Here is an 18,219-nt window from a genome sequence, read left to right as displayed (position 1 = left end):
TACGGTGAACCAGAATGTGGAAATTGGGTGGCCTGTTGTTTGAGAAATGGGCAGGGCGGCCCTGCCCAATGACCGATGATTGTTGTTCTGGCTATACTGTGGTGAATTATGTAGATCAAGGTGAATTATGTAGATCAAGCTTTCTGAGGCTGGGGACCGGCAGGGCATCGGGCCGTGCCCGCGCCCGGATTCCCTCTCCCCGCCCTCCCGCAGTAAGAAGCTTCCCGGGCCACAAGCTTGCAGTCTGGGAAGTTTTTTACTGCGGGGAGAGGGAGCCGCAGCCCGGCACCAGGCCGCTGCCCGCAGGTTGGGGACCACTGATGTAGATGGCTCACATGTAGAGATAATACAACCCAAAAGTGATTTATGGCTGATGAGGAAGTAATTAGCATATTCATATAAAGGTTGATGCCATGTTGATTTGGATGGACCTCTTGGCAGTTTTGCTGAGGTCTCCTCATTGCAATAAAAGTTTCACTCGTTTAAACAGACTCTCCCTGTTGTTTCTTGATTGGAGGCAAGGCACACTAGGCCACAGTCCCACTTGGACTTCACTGTGACTTCTAAAAGCTGCTACCCAGTCCAAGTTGCGCTAGTCTTGAAGATGCCACGGGACTCTTTTTCTCCTACTTAAGACAGACTAACTCAGCCACCCATCTTGATGTACACTTGATCTATATCTACACCTTGATCTATATTCTTCAGATATCCAAAGAAGTGAGCAGTGATTCACAAAAGCTCCTCCCCTGCCACAGATGTTGTTACTCTTGAAGGTGCCACTGGACTCTTTTCTCTTGCTCTAGACCAAACAGCCATCCATCTTCCTTAGTTTGTGCTAGGCTCAGAGCCAGGAGTCATACATGTGATCGTTTGTACAGACAGCAACTTATTAACTTTCTATAAAAATGCTGATTTATAAATAAGTTGTAAGACTTTGTGCCTTTTCTCTTGTGTTGATTTTAACCCAAGAACCTGCCTCCCAGAGCAGTTCAAATTGATTGCAGGTAATCCTTCAAAGTCCACTCCAGGGTGACTGCGGAGGGAAGGGGTCTCAGGGGTGTTGGAGCCTGACTGGACTGTGCGCCTCTCCACCAGTCCTTAATTTGCCCACTTGGCTGCTTCATCCCTAAACAAAAGAGAAGACTCGGGTGCTGTGGTTTCTTTGGTCTCCACTCATCTCTTGTTTACCACTGACCTGTCAAATAGTTGTGGGAGATTTAGCATTCAGTGTCAACCATGAACCTCTCGTGACAAATTCTTTTTTTGTTTTGTTTTATAACAGCCAAATGGCAGGAGAGATGGGTGCTCTCTCAGCATAAATCCAATTATGGGAAGTTTAGGCTAACAGCCGGGAGTTTTTATGGAGATCCAGATGCCGATAAAGGTTTGGGAATTCTATCTGAGAGTGATGATTGCAAAGGCAGCATCAGTTCTGTTGTCTCTTTGCTTGTAGCAACTTGATAAACAACCAAAGGCCTTTTCTCATACTGTATTTGTGTAAACTGCTAGCTTATGGTATGTTAGGACAACCACTGGGTGGTAATTTGTAACTGTTAATCACAGTCTGTTTAGCCCCACACCTGGGTCAGAACTATGTTCATTTTTATGAATACATGTATTTATTTACATTTACTTATAGCTCACATTTCTCAAGGCACACAATATTATGTGCATCAATGCATCAGTAGGATTCTACAACGAATAAACACAGTCATATGCATACGATTGCAGATGACAGCTTGGTTTCATGCATATTAAATATGACATGTTAAAACCATGCAGCAAATGGCATTACATAAGCAGAAACTTAATGGCATTGATTGGTAAAAAAGTTTGGATCAGAGACATTCTCATTTCGTGCTGCAGGTCTACAAACAAGTGAAAATTCCAAATTCTATGCTATTTCATCACGGTTTAAACCATTCAGTAATAAAGGAAGGCCTCTGGTAATCCAGTATACAGTAAAGCATGAACAGAAGATAGACTGTGGTGGTGGTTATGTGAAAATATTCTCTTCTGACCTGAACCAAAAGAACATGAGTGGAGAATCACAGTACTATATCATGTTTGGTGAGTTGATTGCCTTTGGAGTTAACCAGTTGTGGACAAGTAGAATAAAAATCTAAAGCCAGCTTGGTGTAGTAGTAAGGAGCACCAATTTATAATCTGGCGAGCCGGGTTTGATTCTGCGCTCCTCTGCATGCAGCCAGCTGGGTGACCTTGGGCTCACCACAGCACTGATAAAGCTGGTCTTACTAAGCAATATCAGACTCTCTCAGCCTCATTGACCTCACAGGGTGTCTTGTGGGAAGAGGAAAGGGAAGGTGACTGTAAGCCACTTTGAGACTTCTTCAGGTAGAGAAAAGTGACGTAACAACCAACTCTTCTTCAATAATCCCAGGGCTCTCTCAGCCTCGCCTCCCTCACAGGGTGTCTGTTGTGGGGAGAGGAAGAGAAGGCAATTGGAAGCCACTTTGAGACTCCTCCTGGTAGAGAAAAGCGGCATATAAGAACCAACTCTTCTTCTAGAGAGAGGAAATCTAAGCCTGTAAAAACTTTAATTATGAAAATGTGGGTGCAGCTTTCTAACAGCTTCTCTCAATCAAATGTAAGCTCCTATTTGATTCTATGATTCTGTGTGAGTACAGTGCCAGAGAGTTTCTTGGATTGTAATTCTGGATTAATACTTGAGCGGAGGAGGAATGTGTATTATGGCCTATCCTAAGACCCTAATGCACTCCCCTGCCAGAGTCTCACCTCTGGCCTCTTTGTCCTGGGAATGTCGGAGTTCTGAACAGAGCAGTGCTAGTCAAATGCAATCATAATATTCTCTAGGGTATGTGTGCCAAGAGCCCATTAGGTACTGTTGTACTGTTCCAGCTACCAAAGTGCCAGTGTCTGGTGTCCCTGTCATAGGCTGGGGTGTCCTATCACTTGAGTGTGATCAGCTCCTAGGGGCAGGATACAGTTGGCTGTGGGTGTATCTTAGGGGAAGATGGGGCATCTCTTTTTTCCCCTTTCCTGGAACTCTACAGGTTATTCCAGGATTCTCTGTAGTTTAAACAGCATTGGGGTGGCAAGGGGCAGGAGAGGCATCAACTACCTTCAGCTCTGCTCACGGCACACCCTGGCCTCTCCCACTTCTCTGCCTGTGTAGCAGTCACACTGGGTGAGGCTGGTCACCAGCTTATGTCCAGAAATTCTAGAGTGGCTCGGAGGTATGCCAGCTTCAGTATTGAGATACACTGGCGCACTGCATAGTCATCAACCAAAGCTCCCTTCACCCGAGACTTTGGATGGGGTTGTGCGAAGTATTTGGGGAAAAGATGTGAGTGGGGAGCCTAGCAAAAGCTGAAGATAGCGCAGGAGAAGTAAGCCGTGTTTTCGTCCTTCAGGGCCTGATATCTGTGGATCTGATACAAAAAAAGTCCATGTCATTTTAAACTACAAGAGCAAATTCTATCCCAGTAAGAAACAGATTCGATGCAAAGTAAGTGGCACAAGTGCTTTAAATTTGTTGTTGTTATGTTGTTGTTATGTGCGAAGTCGTGTCCGACCCATCGCGACCCCATGGACAATGATCTTGATCCCAATTTGTGACTCCTCTAATCCCGCATTTCTCATGATATGCTCTGCTTACAAGTTAAATAGGCAAGGCGACAGTATACAGCCTTGCCGAACTCCTTTCTCAATTTTGAACCAGTCAGTGATTCCATGTTCAGTTCTCACTGTTGCTTCTTGACCTGCATATAAATTTCTTAAGAGACAAATAGGATGCTCTGGTATTCCCTTCTCTTTAAGAACTTGCCACAATTTGTTGTGCTCGACACAATCAAAGGCGTTAGCATAGTCAATGAAGCAGAAGTAGATGTTCTTCTGGTACTCCCTAGCTTTCTCCATGATCCAGCGTATGTTGGCAATTTGATCTCTAGTTCCTCTGCCTCTTCGAAATCCTGCCTGTACTTCTGGAAGTTCTCGGTCCACATATTGCTGGAGCCTAGCTTGTAAGATTTTGAGCATAACTTTGCTAGCATGAGAAATTAGTGCAATGGTGTGGTAGTTTGAACATTCTTTGGCATTGCCCTTCTTTGGGATTGGAATGTAAACTGACCTTTTCCAATCCTGTGGCCATTGTTGAGTTTTCCAAATTTGCTGGCATATTGAGTGTAGCACTTTTACTGCATCGTCCTTTAAGATTTTGAATAGTTCAACTGGAATGCTGTCACCACCACTAGCTTTATTGTTGCTCAGACTTCCTAAGGCCCATTTGACTTCACATTCCAGGATGTCTGGCTCCAGGTCAGTAACTACCCCACTGTGGTCATCAGGGATGTTAAGCTCACTCTTGTATAGTTGTTCTGTATAATTTTGCCACCTTTGTTTAATCTCTTCTGCTTCTGTGAGGTCCCTACCATTTTGGTCCCTTATCATACCCAACTTTGCATGAAACGTTCTCTTCATATCTCCAATTTTCTTGAAAAGATCTCTGGTCCTCCTCATTCTATTGTTTTCTTCTATTTGTTTGCACTGTTCATTTAAGAAGGCATTCTTATCTCTTCTAGCTTTTCTCGGAATTCTGCATTCAATTGGGTGTATCTTTCTCTTTCTCCCTTGCCTTTCACTTCCCTTCTCTCCTTAGCTATTTGTAAAGCTTCCTCAGACAGCCATTTTGATTTCTTGCATTTCTTTTTCTTTGGGATGGTTTTAGTTGCTACCTCTTGGACAATGTTGCGAACCTCCGTCCATAGTTCTTCAGGCACTCTGTCTATCAGATCTAATTCCTTAAATCTATTTGTCACCTCTACTGTGTATTCGTCGGGGATATGATTTAGTTCATACCTGAGTGGCCTAGTGCTTTTCCCTACTTTCTTCAATTTAAGCCTAAATTTTGCAACAAGAAGCTCATGATCTAAACCACAATCAGCTCCTGGTCTTGTTGTTATTGACTGGATAGAACTTTTCCATCTTTGGCTGCAGAGCACATAGTCAATCTGATTTCTGTGTTGACCGTCTGGTGATGTCCATGTGTAGAGTCGTTACTGTGGGACTATTTTTCAAAGTCTCCCCATGTTAGAAGCCTTGTGTGGGTGGTAGCTGTGCTACCTGGCACATTCCCTCAGGCCAGTGAAGGTGGCTGCTGGAGCACATGCAGCTTTGGCATTCTTAATGTCCACGTGCGGTTCTTTGTTTCTTACTCCTTTAGCTTTTAGAGAATAAGCTTCCTTCTGGCCACTGAGTCTGACGTTCTAATAGCCACTTGGGTGTCCATCTGCAGAGATCAGGACCACAGGCAGACTGAAGAGCTTTGTCAAGTTTGCAGAAGAATCTGTACATTAAAAATATATATATATGGGGGAGGTTTAAATCCTCCCTAAAGTAGAGTAGCGTTCTCTGTGCAGGCATTGCGGTGGCATGGAAAAGGAGCCTGAGGGATGCTGGGAGGCATTCGGGGCATTACTGCTGCCACTGGGCTCCATGGCTCAGCAACAGGCGTGGGGGGTGGGGGGTGGGATCCCCCCCCCCACTGTGAGTTTCACCGGGCCCAATTTGTTCATATTTATTTTGGTGCAGAAAAGACTGGTCTGGTCCTCATTCCTTTTTACAGTGGACACGTAAGCATTCTGTGTGTGTGAGAGAGAGAGAGAGAATAGTTGAGGGTAAAGGCTAACAGCTATTGTTGCTTTTTTGAAATGCAACCCTCTACATGAATGGCCATTATTGAAGAAGCAAAGCACAGGCCACAATAGCAGCACACTCCTAACGGTGTGGGGGGGGGGGGGGGCAGAAGTGAGCCACCTGGATGCCATGCCAGCCACTTCTAGACTTGTGCTGCTACCTTCTGGAGTGGCGCTCCAGCAGCTGTCCACTGATGCGGCTAAGGCCTAGTGCCATGAGCCTGGCCATGTCCCCACCCTCTCAGCACAGGCTGAGGAATTCCCAAAGGTGGGGTAGTGGTTAGGCAGCTCTCTAAGGCAGTGGTCCCCAACCTTTCTGAGGCTGGGGACCGGCAGGGCATCAGGCCGTGCCCACGCGGACTGCGCCCGCTCATCGGGCCGCGCCCGCGGGCTGCGCCCGCGCATCCGGCCATGGCCGCACCCGCGTGGCCGCGCAGCCCGGCCCTGATTCCCTCTCCCCACCCTCCCGCAGTAAGAAGCTTCCCGGGCCGCAAGCTTGCAGCCTGGGAAGTTTTTTACTGTGGGGAGAGGGAGCCGCGGCCCGGCGCCATGGCCGCAGGTTAGGGACCACTGCTCTAAGGTGCCTCAGTGGCACGATGTGTGGTGTGGATGTCAAAACCAGCAGAGACCACGAGATAGCCCATTGTGCAGATACAAAGTACCCTTCAACCAAACAGGTACCATGCCCCTGAGGCCTGGAGAACTGACCCCATAAACACCAGTCAACCATGCTGCATGTGTCCTGGGCTGGGCTCGCTCCCCAAGCCTGCTGTCTTGCAATTGGCTGCTTCCACTTCTCTGTCCATGCCAGAGTGACATGTCCATGTGATGTTATTTGGGTGTGTGGGTGCAGTTGTTTAGGAGCTTGGTTTGGGCTCAGCCCTGTGGAAGCTGGCCTCTATGGTATCCCCCTAGGAATGAGGAACATTGCTGTTATGCCAGCAGTCAGATGCTGCTCCCCCTGGATAAGGCTGCCCAGCACCAAGGCTTTATGGTGCAACGAAACTGGTTTTCCTGGAGCAAATTGCCTGCTGTCTGTTGGCTCAGTGATCGTAAGTAATGGCCCTTTTCTTTCCATTCTTCGGTTTAGGTCGATGGATTTACTCATTTATACACACTAATTTTAAGACCAGACCACACATATAAAGTGAAAATTGATAATGAAATCATTGCCTCGGGCATTTTGGAAGATGACTGGGACTTCTTACCTCCACGGAGGATAAATGACCCAGCAGTGAAGAAACCAGAGAACTGGATTGATGAACCTGAAATTGATGATCCAGATGACACCAAGCCAGAGGTAAATGCCTGCTCCTGCAGACAAGCACTACCACAGAAGGACCAGGAGTGCCCTTAGCTCAGTTAGATGCATTCTGTCATCACGCCCCAGCTGTGGAAACTCCAGACAGCTGCGAAATAATTAAAGGCATCCTCTCAGGAAGGCACTTGCATCCAAGGGGAGGGGGACTGCCAATTTGCAAGGAAGCCCAAGCCAAGCTTCCTAAGAAGGTCCTCAAAGAGGCCGAGAGTAGGATCAGAACAAGCGAAGAGGGAGAGTGGCACTAGGTGGCAAGGACAGTTCTCTTGGTGGGCCAAGCATGCAGAGACCCTCCAGACTGGAGGGGGGAAAGCACCTTAATTATTTTTACCCTTTACCATCTCTCTTGGGGGTGGGGCTGAAGGAGAAAAGAAGAGGCATCCCTTTGGACAGTTACCTACTGGTAGTCCTTGCCAGCTGGCTTTCCCCTATTAGGTGCTGTCATAATGGAAGAGCCGACAAGGGGCACAGCGGTTGGACGCGATTGGGGTGGACACTGGCCAGAACACTGCATGGCTGAGGGAGGCAGTGCGGGACCGGGGATCGTGGCAGCAGCTGTGCCATGGGGTTGCCAAGAGTCAGAAATGCATGAATGGCTGACAATATCAACAATATTAGAAGAGAGCTGCTTTCTGCTTCCTGACCTGGAGCAGCTTCCAGAAACCAGTCATTACTGAAGAATCTCACCTTCGTCCCTTCTGTGCAGTGCCACATGGGCCTGCCACAGAGAAAAACATGCAAGCTATCTCTCTCTCTATATATATATATATAGATATAGATATAGATATAGATATAGATATACATACATACATACATACATACATACATACATACATACATACATACATACATACATACATACATTCATACATACATACATACATACATACATACATAAAAGAGCCTCTTGTGGCGCAGTGGTAAGGCAGCCGTCTGAAAGCTTTGCCCATGAGGCTGGGAGTTCAATCCCAGCAGCCGGCTCAAGGTTGACTCAGCCTTCCATCCTTCCGAGGTCGGTAAAATGAGTACCCAGCTTGCTGGGGGGTAAACGGTAATGACTGGGGAAGGCACTGGCAAACCACCCCGTATTGAGTCTCCCATGAAAACGCTAGAGGGCGTCACCCCAAGGGTCAGATATGACTCGGTGCTTGCACAGGGGATACCTTTACCTTTACATACATACATACATACATACATACATACATACATACATACACATATATAGATAGATATATCCCTTCAAGGGGGCTTGCGTAGCTCAGAGAAGCTATGAGCTATGCCGTGCAGGGCCACCCAAGACGGACAGGTCATAGCTGAGAGCTCTGACAAAAGGTGATCCACTGGAGAAGGAAATGGCAAACCACTCCAGTATCTTTGCCATGAAAACCCTATGGACAAGTTCAAAAGGCAAAACGATATGACGCCGGAAGATGAGCCCCTCAGGTCGGAAGGTGTCGAATATGCTACTGGGGATGAGCAGACGGCTAGTACGAGTAGCGTCAGAATGAATGAAGCGACTGGGCCAAAGCCGAAAGGACGCTCAGTTGTGGAAGTAACTGTTGGCAAAAAGACAGTCCGATGCTGTAAATATTTTTATTCCATAGGAACCTGGAACATCAGATCCATGAATCCATGAAATGTAGAGAGCCAGTTTGGTGTAGTGGTTAGGAGTGCGGACTTCTAATCTGGCATGCCGGTTTCGATTCTGCGCTCCCCCACATGCATCCAGCTGGGTAACCTTGGGCTCGCCACGGCACTGATAAAACTGTTCTGACCGAGCAGTGATATCAGCGCTCTCTCAGCCTCACCCACCTCACAGGGTGTCTGTTGTGGGGAGAGGAATGGGAAGGCGACTGTAAGCCGCTTCGAGCCTCCTTCGGGTAGGGAAAAGTGGCATATAAGAACCAACTCTTCTTCTCCTAAATAAGAGATGACAAGACTGAACATCGACATTTTAGGAATCAGTGAACTAAAATAGACAGGAATGGGTGAATTTAATTCAGATGACCATCAGGTATACTACTGTGGATAAGAATCTCGCAGAAGAAATGGAGTAGCCTTCATAATCAATAAGAGAGTAGGAAAAGCAGTCTTGGGATACAATCCCCCAAATGACAGAATGATCTCAGTTCGAATCCAAGGCAAACCATTCAACATCACAGTGATCCAGGTCTATGCCCCAACCACTGCTGCTGAAGAGGATGAAGTTGATCAGTTCTATGAAACCCTACAACACCTTCTAGAAGCAACATGAAAAAATGATGTGCTTATCATCATGGGGGACTGGAATGGTAAAGTAGGAAGCCAAAAGATAACCGGGATAACAGGCAAGTTTGGCGTTGGAGTACAAAATGAAGCAGGCCACAGGTTGGTAGAATTTTGTCAAGAGAATACAATGGTCATAGCAAACACTCTTTTCCAACAACCCAAGAGACGACTCTACACATGGACATCACCAGACGGTCAACACAGAAATCAGATTGACTATGTGCTCTGCAGCCAAAGATGGAAAAGTTCTATACAGTCAGTAAAAACAAGACCAGGAGCTGATTGTGGTTCAGATCATCAGCTTCTTGTTGCAAAATTTAGGCTTAAATTGAAAATAGTAGGGAAAAGCACTAGGCCACTCACGTATGAACTAAATCATATCCACGACGAATATACAGTAGAGGTGACAAATAGATTTAAGGAATTAGATCTGATAGACAAAGTACCTGAAGAACTATGAACAGAGGTTCGCAACATGGTACAAGAGGTAGGAACTAAAACCATCCCAAAGAAAAAGAAATGCAAGAAATCAAAATGGCTGTCTGAGGAAGCTTTACAAATAGCTAAGGAGAGAAGGGAAGTGAAAGGCAAGGGAGAAAGAGAAAGATACACCCAACTGAATGCAGAATTCCAGAGAAAAGCTAGAAGAGATAAGAATGCCTTCTTAAATGAACAGTGCAAACAAATAGAAGAAAACAATAGAATGAGGAGGACCAGAGATCTTTTCAAGAAAATTGGAGATATGAAGAGAACGTTTCATGCAAAGGTGGGTATGATAAGGGACCAAAATGGTAGGGACCTCACAGAAGCAGAAGAGATTTAAAAAGGTGGCAAAATTATACAGAAGAACTATACAAGAGCGAGCTTAACATCCCTGATAACCACAAAAGGGTACTTACTAATCTAGAGCCAGACATCCTGGAATGTGAAGTCAAATGGGCCTTAGGAAGTCTGAGCAACAATAAAGCTAGTGGTGGTGACAGCATTCCAGTTGAACTATTCAAAATCTTAAAAGTTGATGCAGTAAAAGTGCTACACTCAATATGTCAGCAAATTTGGAAAACTCAACAATGGCCACAGGATTGGAAAAGGTCAGTTTACATTCCAATCCCAAAGAAGGGCAATGCCAAAGAATGTTCAAACTACTGCACCATTGCACTCATTTCTCATGCTAGCAAAGTTATGCTCAAAATTTTACAAGCTAGGCTCCAGCAGTATGTGGACCGTGAACTTCCAGAAGTACAGGCAGGATTTCGAAGAGGAAGAGGAACTAGAGATCAAATTGCCAACATATGCTGGATCATGGAGAAAGCTAGGGAGTTCCAAAAGAACATCTACTTCTGCTTCATTGACTATGCTAAAGCCTTTGATTGTGTGGAGCACAACAAATTGTCGTAAGTTCTTAAAGAGATGGGAATACCAGAGTATCTTATTTGTCTCTTGAGAAACTTATATGCAGGTCAAGAAGCAACAGTGAGAACTAAACATGGAATCACTGATTAGTTCAAAATTAAGAAAGGAGTTCGGCAAGGCTGTATACTGTCGCATTGCCTATTTAACTTGTATGCGGAGCACATCATGAGAAACGCGGGATTAGAGGAGTCACAAATTGGGATCAAGATTGCAGGGAGAAATATCAATAACTTCAGATATGCAGATGATACTACTCTAATGGCAGAAAGTGAAGAGGAACTAAAGAGCCTGGGGAGACGACTGAAGATGGCGCTGTACTAGCCGGGCTTGTGCCAGGCTCTTAAGCCATGCTGAGGGTCAGGAGCAGATGCACCTGGCAGACCTGAGCAGATACACAAATCTTGCTCGCCGGTCGCCCCAGGAACCGGGAACGGCATCCTGAGGGTCCTACAGATCCATGGAGACTGAGTTCTCCAGATCGCCGCAGCATGTGCTCAAGGTCATGATGGCGCCCTTGTCGTAAATAACTTTCTAAGCCTGAAACGACCAGCTGACCCTACATTCTTCCCCGATCATCTTTTACTAGACTGACAGGAGCCAGAGTCTGCAACAGTAAAGACTGTGAGTTTTCTGGTTTTTCCTTTTTTTCCCCCCCACAAGCTCTTCCCCCCCCTCCTCAACCAATTTACAAGTGAATCCTTTCGTTGAGTGGGAGGTGCCCAGCTAAATACTCTCATTAATCAAACAAAGAGAGAGCTTAAAGAAAAGAGAGACTTTAAAGATTTGTTGGATAAAGTTCAGTGGGGGACGCTGACTTGATACAGAGATCGACAAACTGATAATTTTGGATCGCTCGAGCTCCCGCGAGACCTCACGAGACTTTCTGTTTATAATCTGTGACTGTCTAGAACTATGGAAAAATTAACTAAGGCACAGCTTTTCCATTTGTTATGCGAAGGGAACTCAAAGATACTGAAAGCAGTCAACAAGGTGGAAAAGGAAATCCAAAAGACTAAGAAAGAGCTTTTAGACAAAACTGACGGTTTGAAAAAGACAGCTGATGAAAACACAACTCAGCCAACAATACATCAAACGAGAATTCAATGTCCGGAAGTTAATCAACAGGAGGGGGAGAGAGCTAGTGAGGTTAAAATCAAAAGCACCTTGGAAGAACTTGGGAAAACAGATTTAAGGAAGGAAAGCACCAAAAACCTGGAAGACTATTTAGAGCAGGAAGCGATTTGGATCAACAAAATAAACAGTCTATTCAAAGGCGACAGCATGCAGGAAGCTATCAGGAGATATCTCTGTGCGACTAGAGAAAGAGATCCGGATTGACAAAGTATACAGAGCCTACTTAAAGACGACTGCAATCAAGAATCAAGCAAGAGACTTCTTTGGCCCTGACAGAAAGGTAACCAGAAATACTCTATGCAGGAACCATCAGGCAACATTATGGAAAAGAACACAATTTCATTTTCTGCGACCACCTGAACAATGTGATGAATCATAGAATCATAGAATCATAGAGTTGGAAGGGGCCATACAGGCCATCTAGTCCAACCCCCTGCTCAACGCAGGATTAGCCCTAAGCATCCTAAAGCATCCAAGAAAAGTGTGTATCCAACCTTTGCTTGAAGACTGCCAGTGAGGGGGAGCTCACCACCTCCTTAGGCAGCCTATTCCACTGCTGAATTACTCTGACTGTGAAAAACTTTTTCCTGATATCTAGCCTATATCGTTGTACTTGAAGTTTAAACCCATTACTGCGTGTCCTCTCCTCTGCAGCCAGCAGAAACAGCATCCTGCCCTCCTCCAAGTGACAACCTTTCAAATACTTAAAGAGGGCTATCATGTCCCCTCTCAACCTCCTTTTCTTCAGGCTGAACATTCCCAAGTCCCTCAACCTATCTTCATAGGGCTTGGTCCCTTGGCCCCAGATCATCTTCGTCACTCTCCTCTGTACCCTTTCAATTTTATCGACGTCCTTCTTGAAGTGAGGCCTCCAGAACTGCACACAGTACTCCAGGTGTGGTCTGACCAGTGCCGTATACAATGGGATTATGACATCTTGTGATTTTGATGTGATGCCTCTGTTGATACAGCCCAAAATGGCATTTGCCTTTTTTACCGCTGCATCACACTGCCTGCTCATGTTTAGTTTACAATCCACAAGTACCCCAAGGTCTCGTTCACACACAGTGCTACCTAGAAGCGTATCCCCCATCCAGTAGGCATGCTTTTCATTTTTCTGACCCAGATGCAGAACTTTACACTTATCTTTATTAAATTGCATCTTGTTCTCATTTGCCCATTTTTCCATTGTGTTCAGATCTCGTTGAACTCTGTCTCTATCTTCCTGAGTATTTGCCAGTCCTCCCAATTTGGTGTCATCTGCAAACTTGATGAGTAGTTCCTCCACCCCCTCATCTAGATCATTAATAAATATGTTAAAAAGTACCGGGCCGAGCACCGAACCCTGAGGTACCCCGCTACTCACCTCTCTCCAGTCTGATGAAACACCATTGACAACAACTCTTTGAGTGCGGTTCTCTAACCAATTCCCTATCCACCTAACTATCTGAAAATCCAGATTGCAGTCCTTCAACCTATCCATCAGAACATCATGGGGAACCTTGTCAAAAGCTTTACTAAAATCCAAGTAAATGACATCAACCGAATTTCCCCGATCCAGCAAACCTGTTACTTGGTCAAAAAAGGAAACTAGGTTGGTCTGGCAGGACCTGTTGGAGACAAATCCATGCTGACTTCCTTGGATCACCAAATTGTCCTCCAGATGTTTGCAGATCGCTCCCTTTAATATCTGCTCCATTATCTTCCCCACAACAGAGGTCAGACTCACTGGTCTGTAGTTGCCCGGGTCATCCTTCCTCCCTTTTTTGAAGATCGGAATAACGTTTGCTCTTTTCCAGTGGAGCAGTGGAGCACTCTCTTGGTTTCCTGTGGGAAAGACAGCAGCAGTAACTCTTAGGTCAGGGCCAATATATGAAGGGAACTGACTTTATATTACCTAAGACAATAATAGAATATATTCTTATAATAGATTATACTCTCATATGTATCAACAATTACTCTGCTAAGAAAGATGGTAATAACTTCTAGATCAGGATCAATATGTGATGGGAACTGAATATGTATGCTAATATGTATGCTAAAAGGAGGATGGCAAACTATACTTCATATATATTAACAAGACAGCAGCAGTAACTCTTAGGTCAGGGCCAATATATGAAGGGGACTGACTTTATATCACCTAAGAATAATAGAATATATTCTTATAACAGATTACACTCTCACATGTATTAACAATTATTTCGCTAAGAAAGATGGTAAAAACTTCTAGATTAGGATTAATATGTGATGGGAACTGAATATGTATGTTAAAAGAGGATGGCAAACCATATCAGCTGGTCGCTTTTTCTCTTTTACTTTTCTGTAAATGCTTTATATAATAATAAATAATAAAATTATTTTTAAAAAATGGAAAGTTTGGTATTACCCACGGTAGAGAAAAGGACGGAACTTGCTGAAACAGATAAACTGCCTTCTTTGAATACAGAAAAGATTTTTTACGTTTATTACTAGCTGGAAACCCCTTATGGATTTTTTTTTTGCATGAAAAGGAGGGTGGGAAATATACTGATGAGAAAAGAAATTAAGATTTAGAGACTAGGTGCTTTCCCCTCCTCCCCTCCTAAAATTGCAAGTAAGTGATAAGTTTGTAACTTTACTTATACGTTGTAGATAAAAGTGGAAGGCTTTTCTTTATATATATATCTTTTTCTATTTTCTGTAGTATTGGTGTTTTTATCTTTCCTCTCCCCCCCCCCAAAAAAAACCCTTGTAATAAAAACTATTTTTTTTAAGCAAAAAAAAAAAAAGGAACTAAAGAGCCTGTTGATGCGGGTGAAGGAGGAGAGTGCAAAAGATGGCTTGAAACTCAACATCAAAAATACGATGGGGAAGAAATGGAGGTAGTGACAGATTTTATTTTCCTGGGCTCCAAGATCACTGCAGATGGGGACTGCAGCGAAGAAATTAAAAGACGCTTGCTCCTAGGAAGGAAAGCTATGGCAAATCTAGACAGCATCCTAAAAAGCAGAGACATCACCCTGCCAACAAAAGTGCGTTTAGTTAAGGCTATGGTATTCCCAGTTGCAATGTATGGCTGTGAAAGTTGGACCATAAGGAAGGCCGAGTGTCAAAGAATTGAGGCTTTTGAACTCTGGTGCTGGAGAAGACTCTTGTGAGTCCCTTGGACTGCAAGGCGAACAAACCGGTCAGTCCTAGAGGAGGTCAGCCCTGATTGCTCTTTAGAAGGCCAGATCCTGAAGATGAAACTCAAATACTTTGGCCATCTCATGAGAAGGAAGGACTCCCTGGAGAAGAGCCTAATGCTGGGAGCGATCGAGGGCAAAAGAAGAGGGGACGACAGAGAATGAGGTGGCTGGATGGAGTCACTGAAGCAGTAGGAGCAAACTTAAATGGACTCCGGGGAATGGTAGAGGACAGGGAGACCTGGAGGATCATTGTCCATGAGGTCGCGATGGGTTGGTTACGACTTCGCACCTAACAACAACAACAATAATATATCTATATCATAGAATCATAGAATCATAGAGTTGGAAGGGGCCATACAGGCCATCTAGTCCAACCCCCTGCTCAACGCAGGATTCGCCCTAAGCATCCTAAAGCATCCAAGAAAAGTGTGCATCCAACCTTTGCTTGAAGACTTCCAGTGAGGGGGAGCTCACCACCTCCTTAGGCAGCCTATTCCACTGCTGAACTACTCTGACTGTGAAAAACTTTTTCCTGATATCTAGCCTAAATCATTGTACTTGAAGTTTAAACCCATTACTGCGTGTCCTCTCCTCTGCAGCCAGCAGAAACAGCATCCTGCCCTCCTCCAAGTGACAACCTTTCAAATACTTAAAGAGGGCTATCATGTCCCCTCTCAACCTCCTTTTCTCCAGGCTGAACATTCCCAAGTCCCTCAACCTATCTTCATAGGGCTTGGTCCCTTGGCCCCAGATCATCTTCGTCGCTCTCCACTGTACCCTTTCAATTTTATCGACGTCCTTCTTCAAGTGAGGCCTCCAGAACTGCACACAGTACTCCAGGTGTGGTCTGACCAATGCCGTATACAATGGGACTATGACATCTTGTGATTTTGATGTGATGCCTCTGTTGATACAGCCCAAAATGGCATTTGCCTTTTTTACCACTGCATCACACTGCCTGCTCATGTTTAGTTTACAATCCACAAGTACCCCAAGGTCTCGTTCACACACAGTGCTACCTAGAAGCGTATCCCCCATCCAGTAGGCATGCTTTTCATTTTTCTGACCCAGATGCAGAACTTTACACTTATCTTTATTAAATTGCATCTCATTTGCCCATTTTTCCATTGTGTTCAGATCTCGTTGAACTCTGTCTCTATCTTCCTGAGTATTTGCCAGTCCTCCCAATTTGGTGTCATCTGCAAACTTGATGAGTAGTCCCTCCACCCCCTCATCTAGATCATTAATAAATATGTTAAAAAGTACCGGGCCGAGTACCGAGCCCTGAGGTACCCCGCTACTCACCTCTCTCCAGTCTGATGAAACACCATTGACAACAACTCTTTGAGTGCGGTTCTCTAACCAATTCCCTATCCACCTGACTATCGGAAAATCCAGATTGCAGTCCTTCAACTTATCCATCAGAACATCATGGGGAACCTTGTCAAAAGCTTTACTAAAATCCAAGTAAATGACATCAACCGAATTTCCCCGATCCAGCAAACCTGTTACTTGGTCAAAAAAGTAAACCGGGTTGGTCTGGCAGGACCTGTTGGAGACAAATCCATACTGACTTCCTTGGATCACCAAATTGTCCTCCAGATGTTTGCAGATCGCTCCCTTTAATATCTGCTCCATTATCTTCCCCACAACAGAGGTCACACTGGTCTGTAGTTTCCCGGGTCATCCTTCCTCCCTTTTTTGAAGATCGGAATAACATTTGCTCTCTTCCAGTCCTCCGGGACATCTCCAGTCCTTAAAGAGGTACCGAAGATGATGGACAAGGGCTGTGCAAGTTCTCTGGAAAGTTCTTTGAGTACTTATCTCTCTCTCTCTCTCTCTCTCTCTCTCTCTCTCTCTCTCTCTCTCTCTCTCTCTCTCTCTCTCTCTGTATATATATATATATATATATATATATATATATATATATATATATATGTTGTTGTTGTTATGTGCGAAGTCATGTCCGATCCATTGCGACCCCATGGACAATGATCCTCCAGGCCTTCCTGTCCTCTACCATTCCCCGGAGTCCATTTAAGTTTGCACCTACTGCTTCAGTGACTCCATCCAGCCACCTCATTCTTTTGCCCTCGATCGCTCCCAGCATTAGGCTCTTCTCCAGGGAGTCCTTCCTTCTCATGAGGTGGCCAAAGTATTTGAGTTTCATCTTCAGGATCTGGCCTTCTAAAGAGCAGTCAGGGTTGATCTCCTCTAGGACTGACCGGTTTGTTCGCCTTGCAGTCCAAGGGACTCGCAAGAGTCTTCTCCAGCACCAGAGTTCAAAAGCCTCAATTCTCTGACGCTCGGCCTTCCTTATGGTCCAACTTTCGCAGCCATACATTGCAACTGGGAAGACCATAGCCTTGACTAAACGCACTTTTGTTGGCAGGGTGATGTCTCTGCTTTTTAGGATGCTGTCTAGATTTGCCATAGCTTTCCTCCCCAGGAGCAAGCGTCTTTTAATTTCTTTGCTGCAGTCCCCATCTGCAGTGATCTTGGAGCCCAGGAAAATAAAATCTGTCACTATCTCCATTTCTTCCCCATCTATTTGCCAGGAATTGAGAGGGCCGGATGCCATGATCTTTGTTTTCTTGATGTTGAGTTTCAAGCCAACTTTTGCACTCTCCTCCTTCACCCGCATCAACAGGCTCTTTAGTTCCTCTTCACTTTCTGCCATTAGAGTGGTATCATCTGCATATCTGAGGTTGTTGATATTTCTCCCTGCAATCTTGATCCCAATTTGTGACTCCTTTAATCCCGCATGTCTCATGATGTGCTCTGCATATAAGTTAAATAGGCAAGGCGACAGTATACAGCCTTGCCGAACTCCTTTCTCAATTTTGAACCAGTCAGTGATTTCATGTTCAGTTCTCACTGTTGCTTCTTGACCTGCATGCACATTTCTCAAGAGACAAATACGATGCTCTGGTATTCCCATCTCTTTAAGAACTTGCCACAATTTGTTGTGCTCCACACAATCAAAGGCTTTAGCATAGTCAATGAAGCAGAAGTAGACGTTCTTCTGGTACTCCCTAGCTTTCTCCATGATCCATCGTATGTTGGCAATTTGAGCTTGTAGGATTTTGAGCATAACTTTGCTAGCATGAGAAATGAGTGCAATGTAGTTTGAACATTCTTTGGCATTGCCCTTCTTTGGGATTGGAATGTAAACTGACCTTTTCCAATCCTGTGGCCATTGTTGAGTTTTCCAAATTTGCTGACATATTGAGTGTAGCACTTT

The 18,219-nt window shown here is 44.9% G+C and overlaps 1 protein-coding gene across 3 annotated transcripts in view; it reads left to right on the top strand.

The window, feature by feature from the left end:
• Positions 1-18,219, top strand: part of CALR3 (calreticulin 3) — a 32,183-nt gene that overhangs the window by 832 nt on the left and 13,132 nt on the right. Inside the window, exons 2-5 of one of the 3 annotated variants that reach the window (XM_077331492.1) lie at positions 1,283-1,384; positions 1,867-2,070; positions 3,396-3,490; positions 6,766-6,975. In XM_077331492.1, the coding sequence (XP_077187607.1) occupies positions 1,283-1,384; positions 1,867-2,070; positions 3,396-3,490; positions 6,766-6,975 (611 nt within the window). The remainder of the gene's footprint in view (positions 1-1,282; positions 1,385-1,866; positions 2,071-3,395; positions 3,491-6,765; positions 6,976-18,219) is intronic. The other 2 variants (XM_077331493.1, XM_077331494.1) reach the window with 2 other exon arrangements.

This window comes from Paroedura picta, chromosome 4 (genome assembly GCF_049243985.1).
Source record: "Paroedura picta isolate Pp20150507F chromosome 4, Ppicta_v3.0, whole genome shotgun sequence".
NCBI lineage: Eukaryota > Metazoa > Chordata > Lepidosauria > Squamata > Gekkonidae > Paroedura > Paroedura picta.
This window is presented reverse-complemented; position numbering and strand designations above follow the sequence as displayed.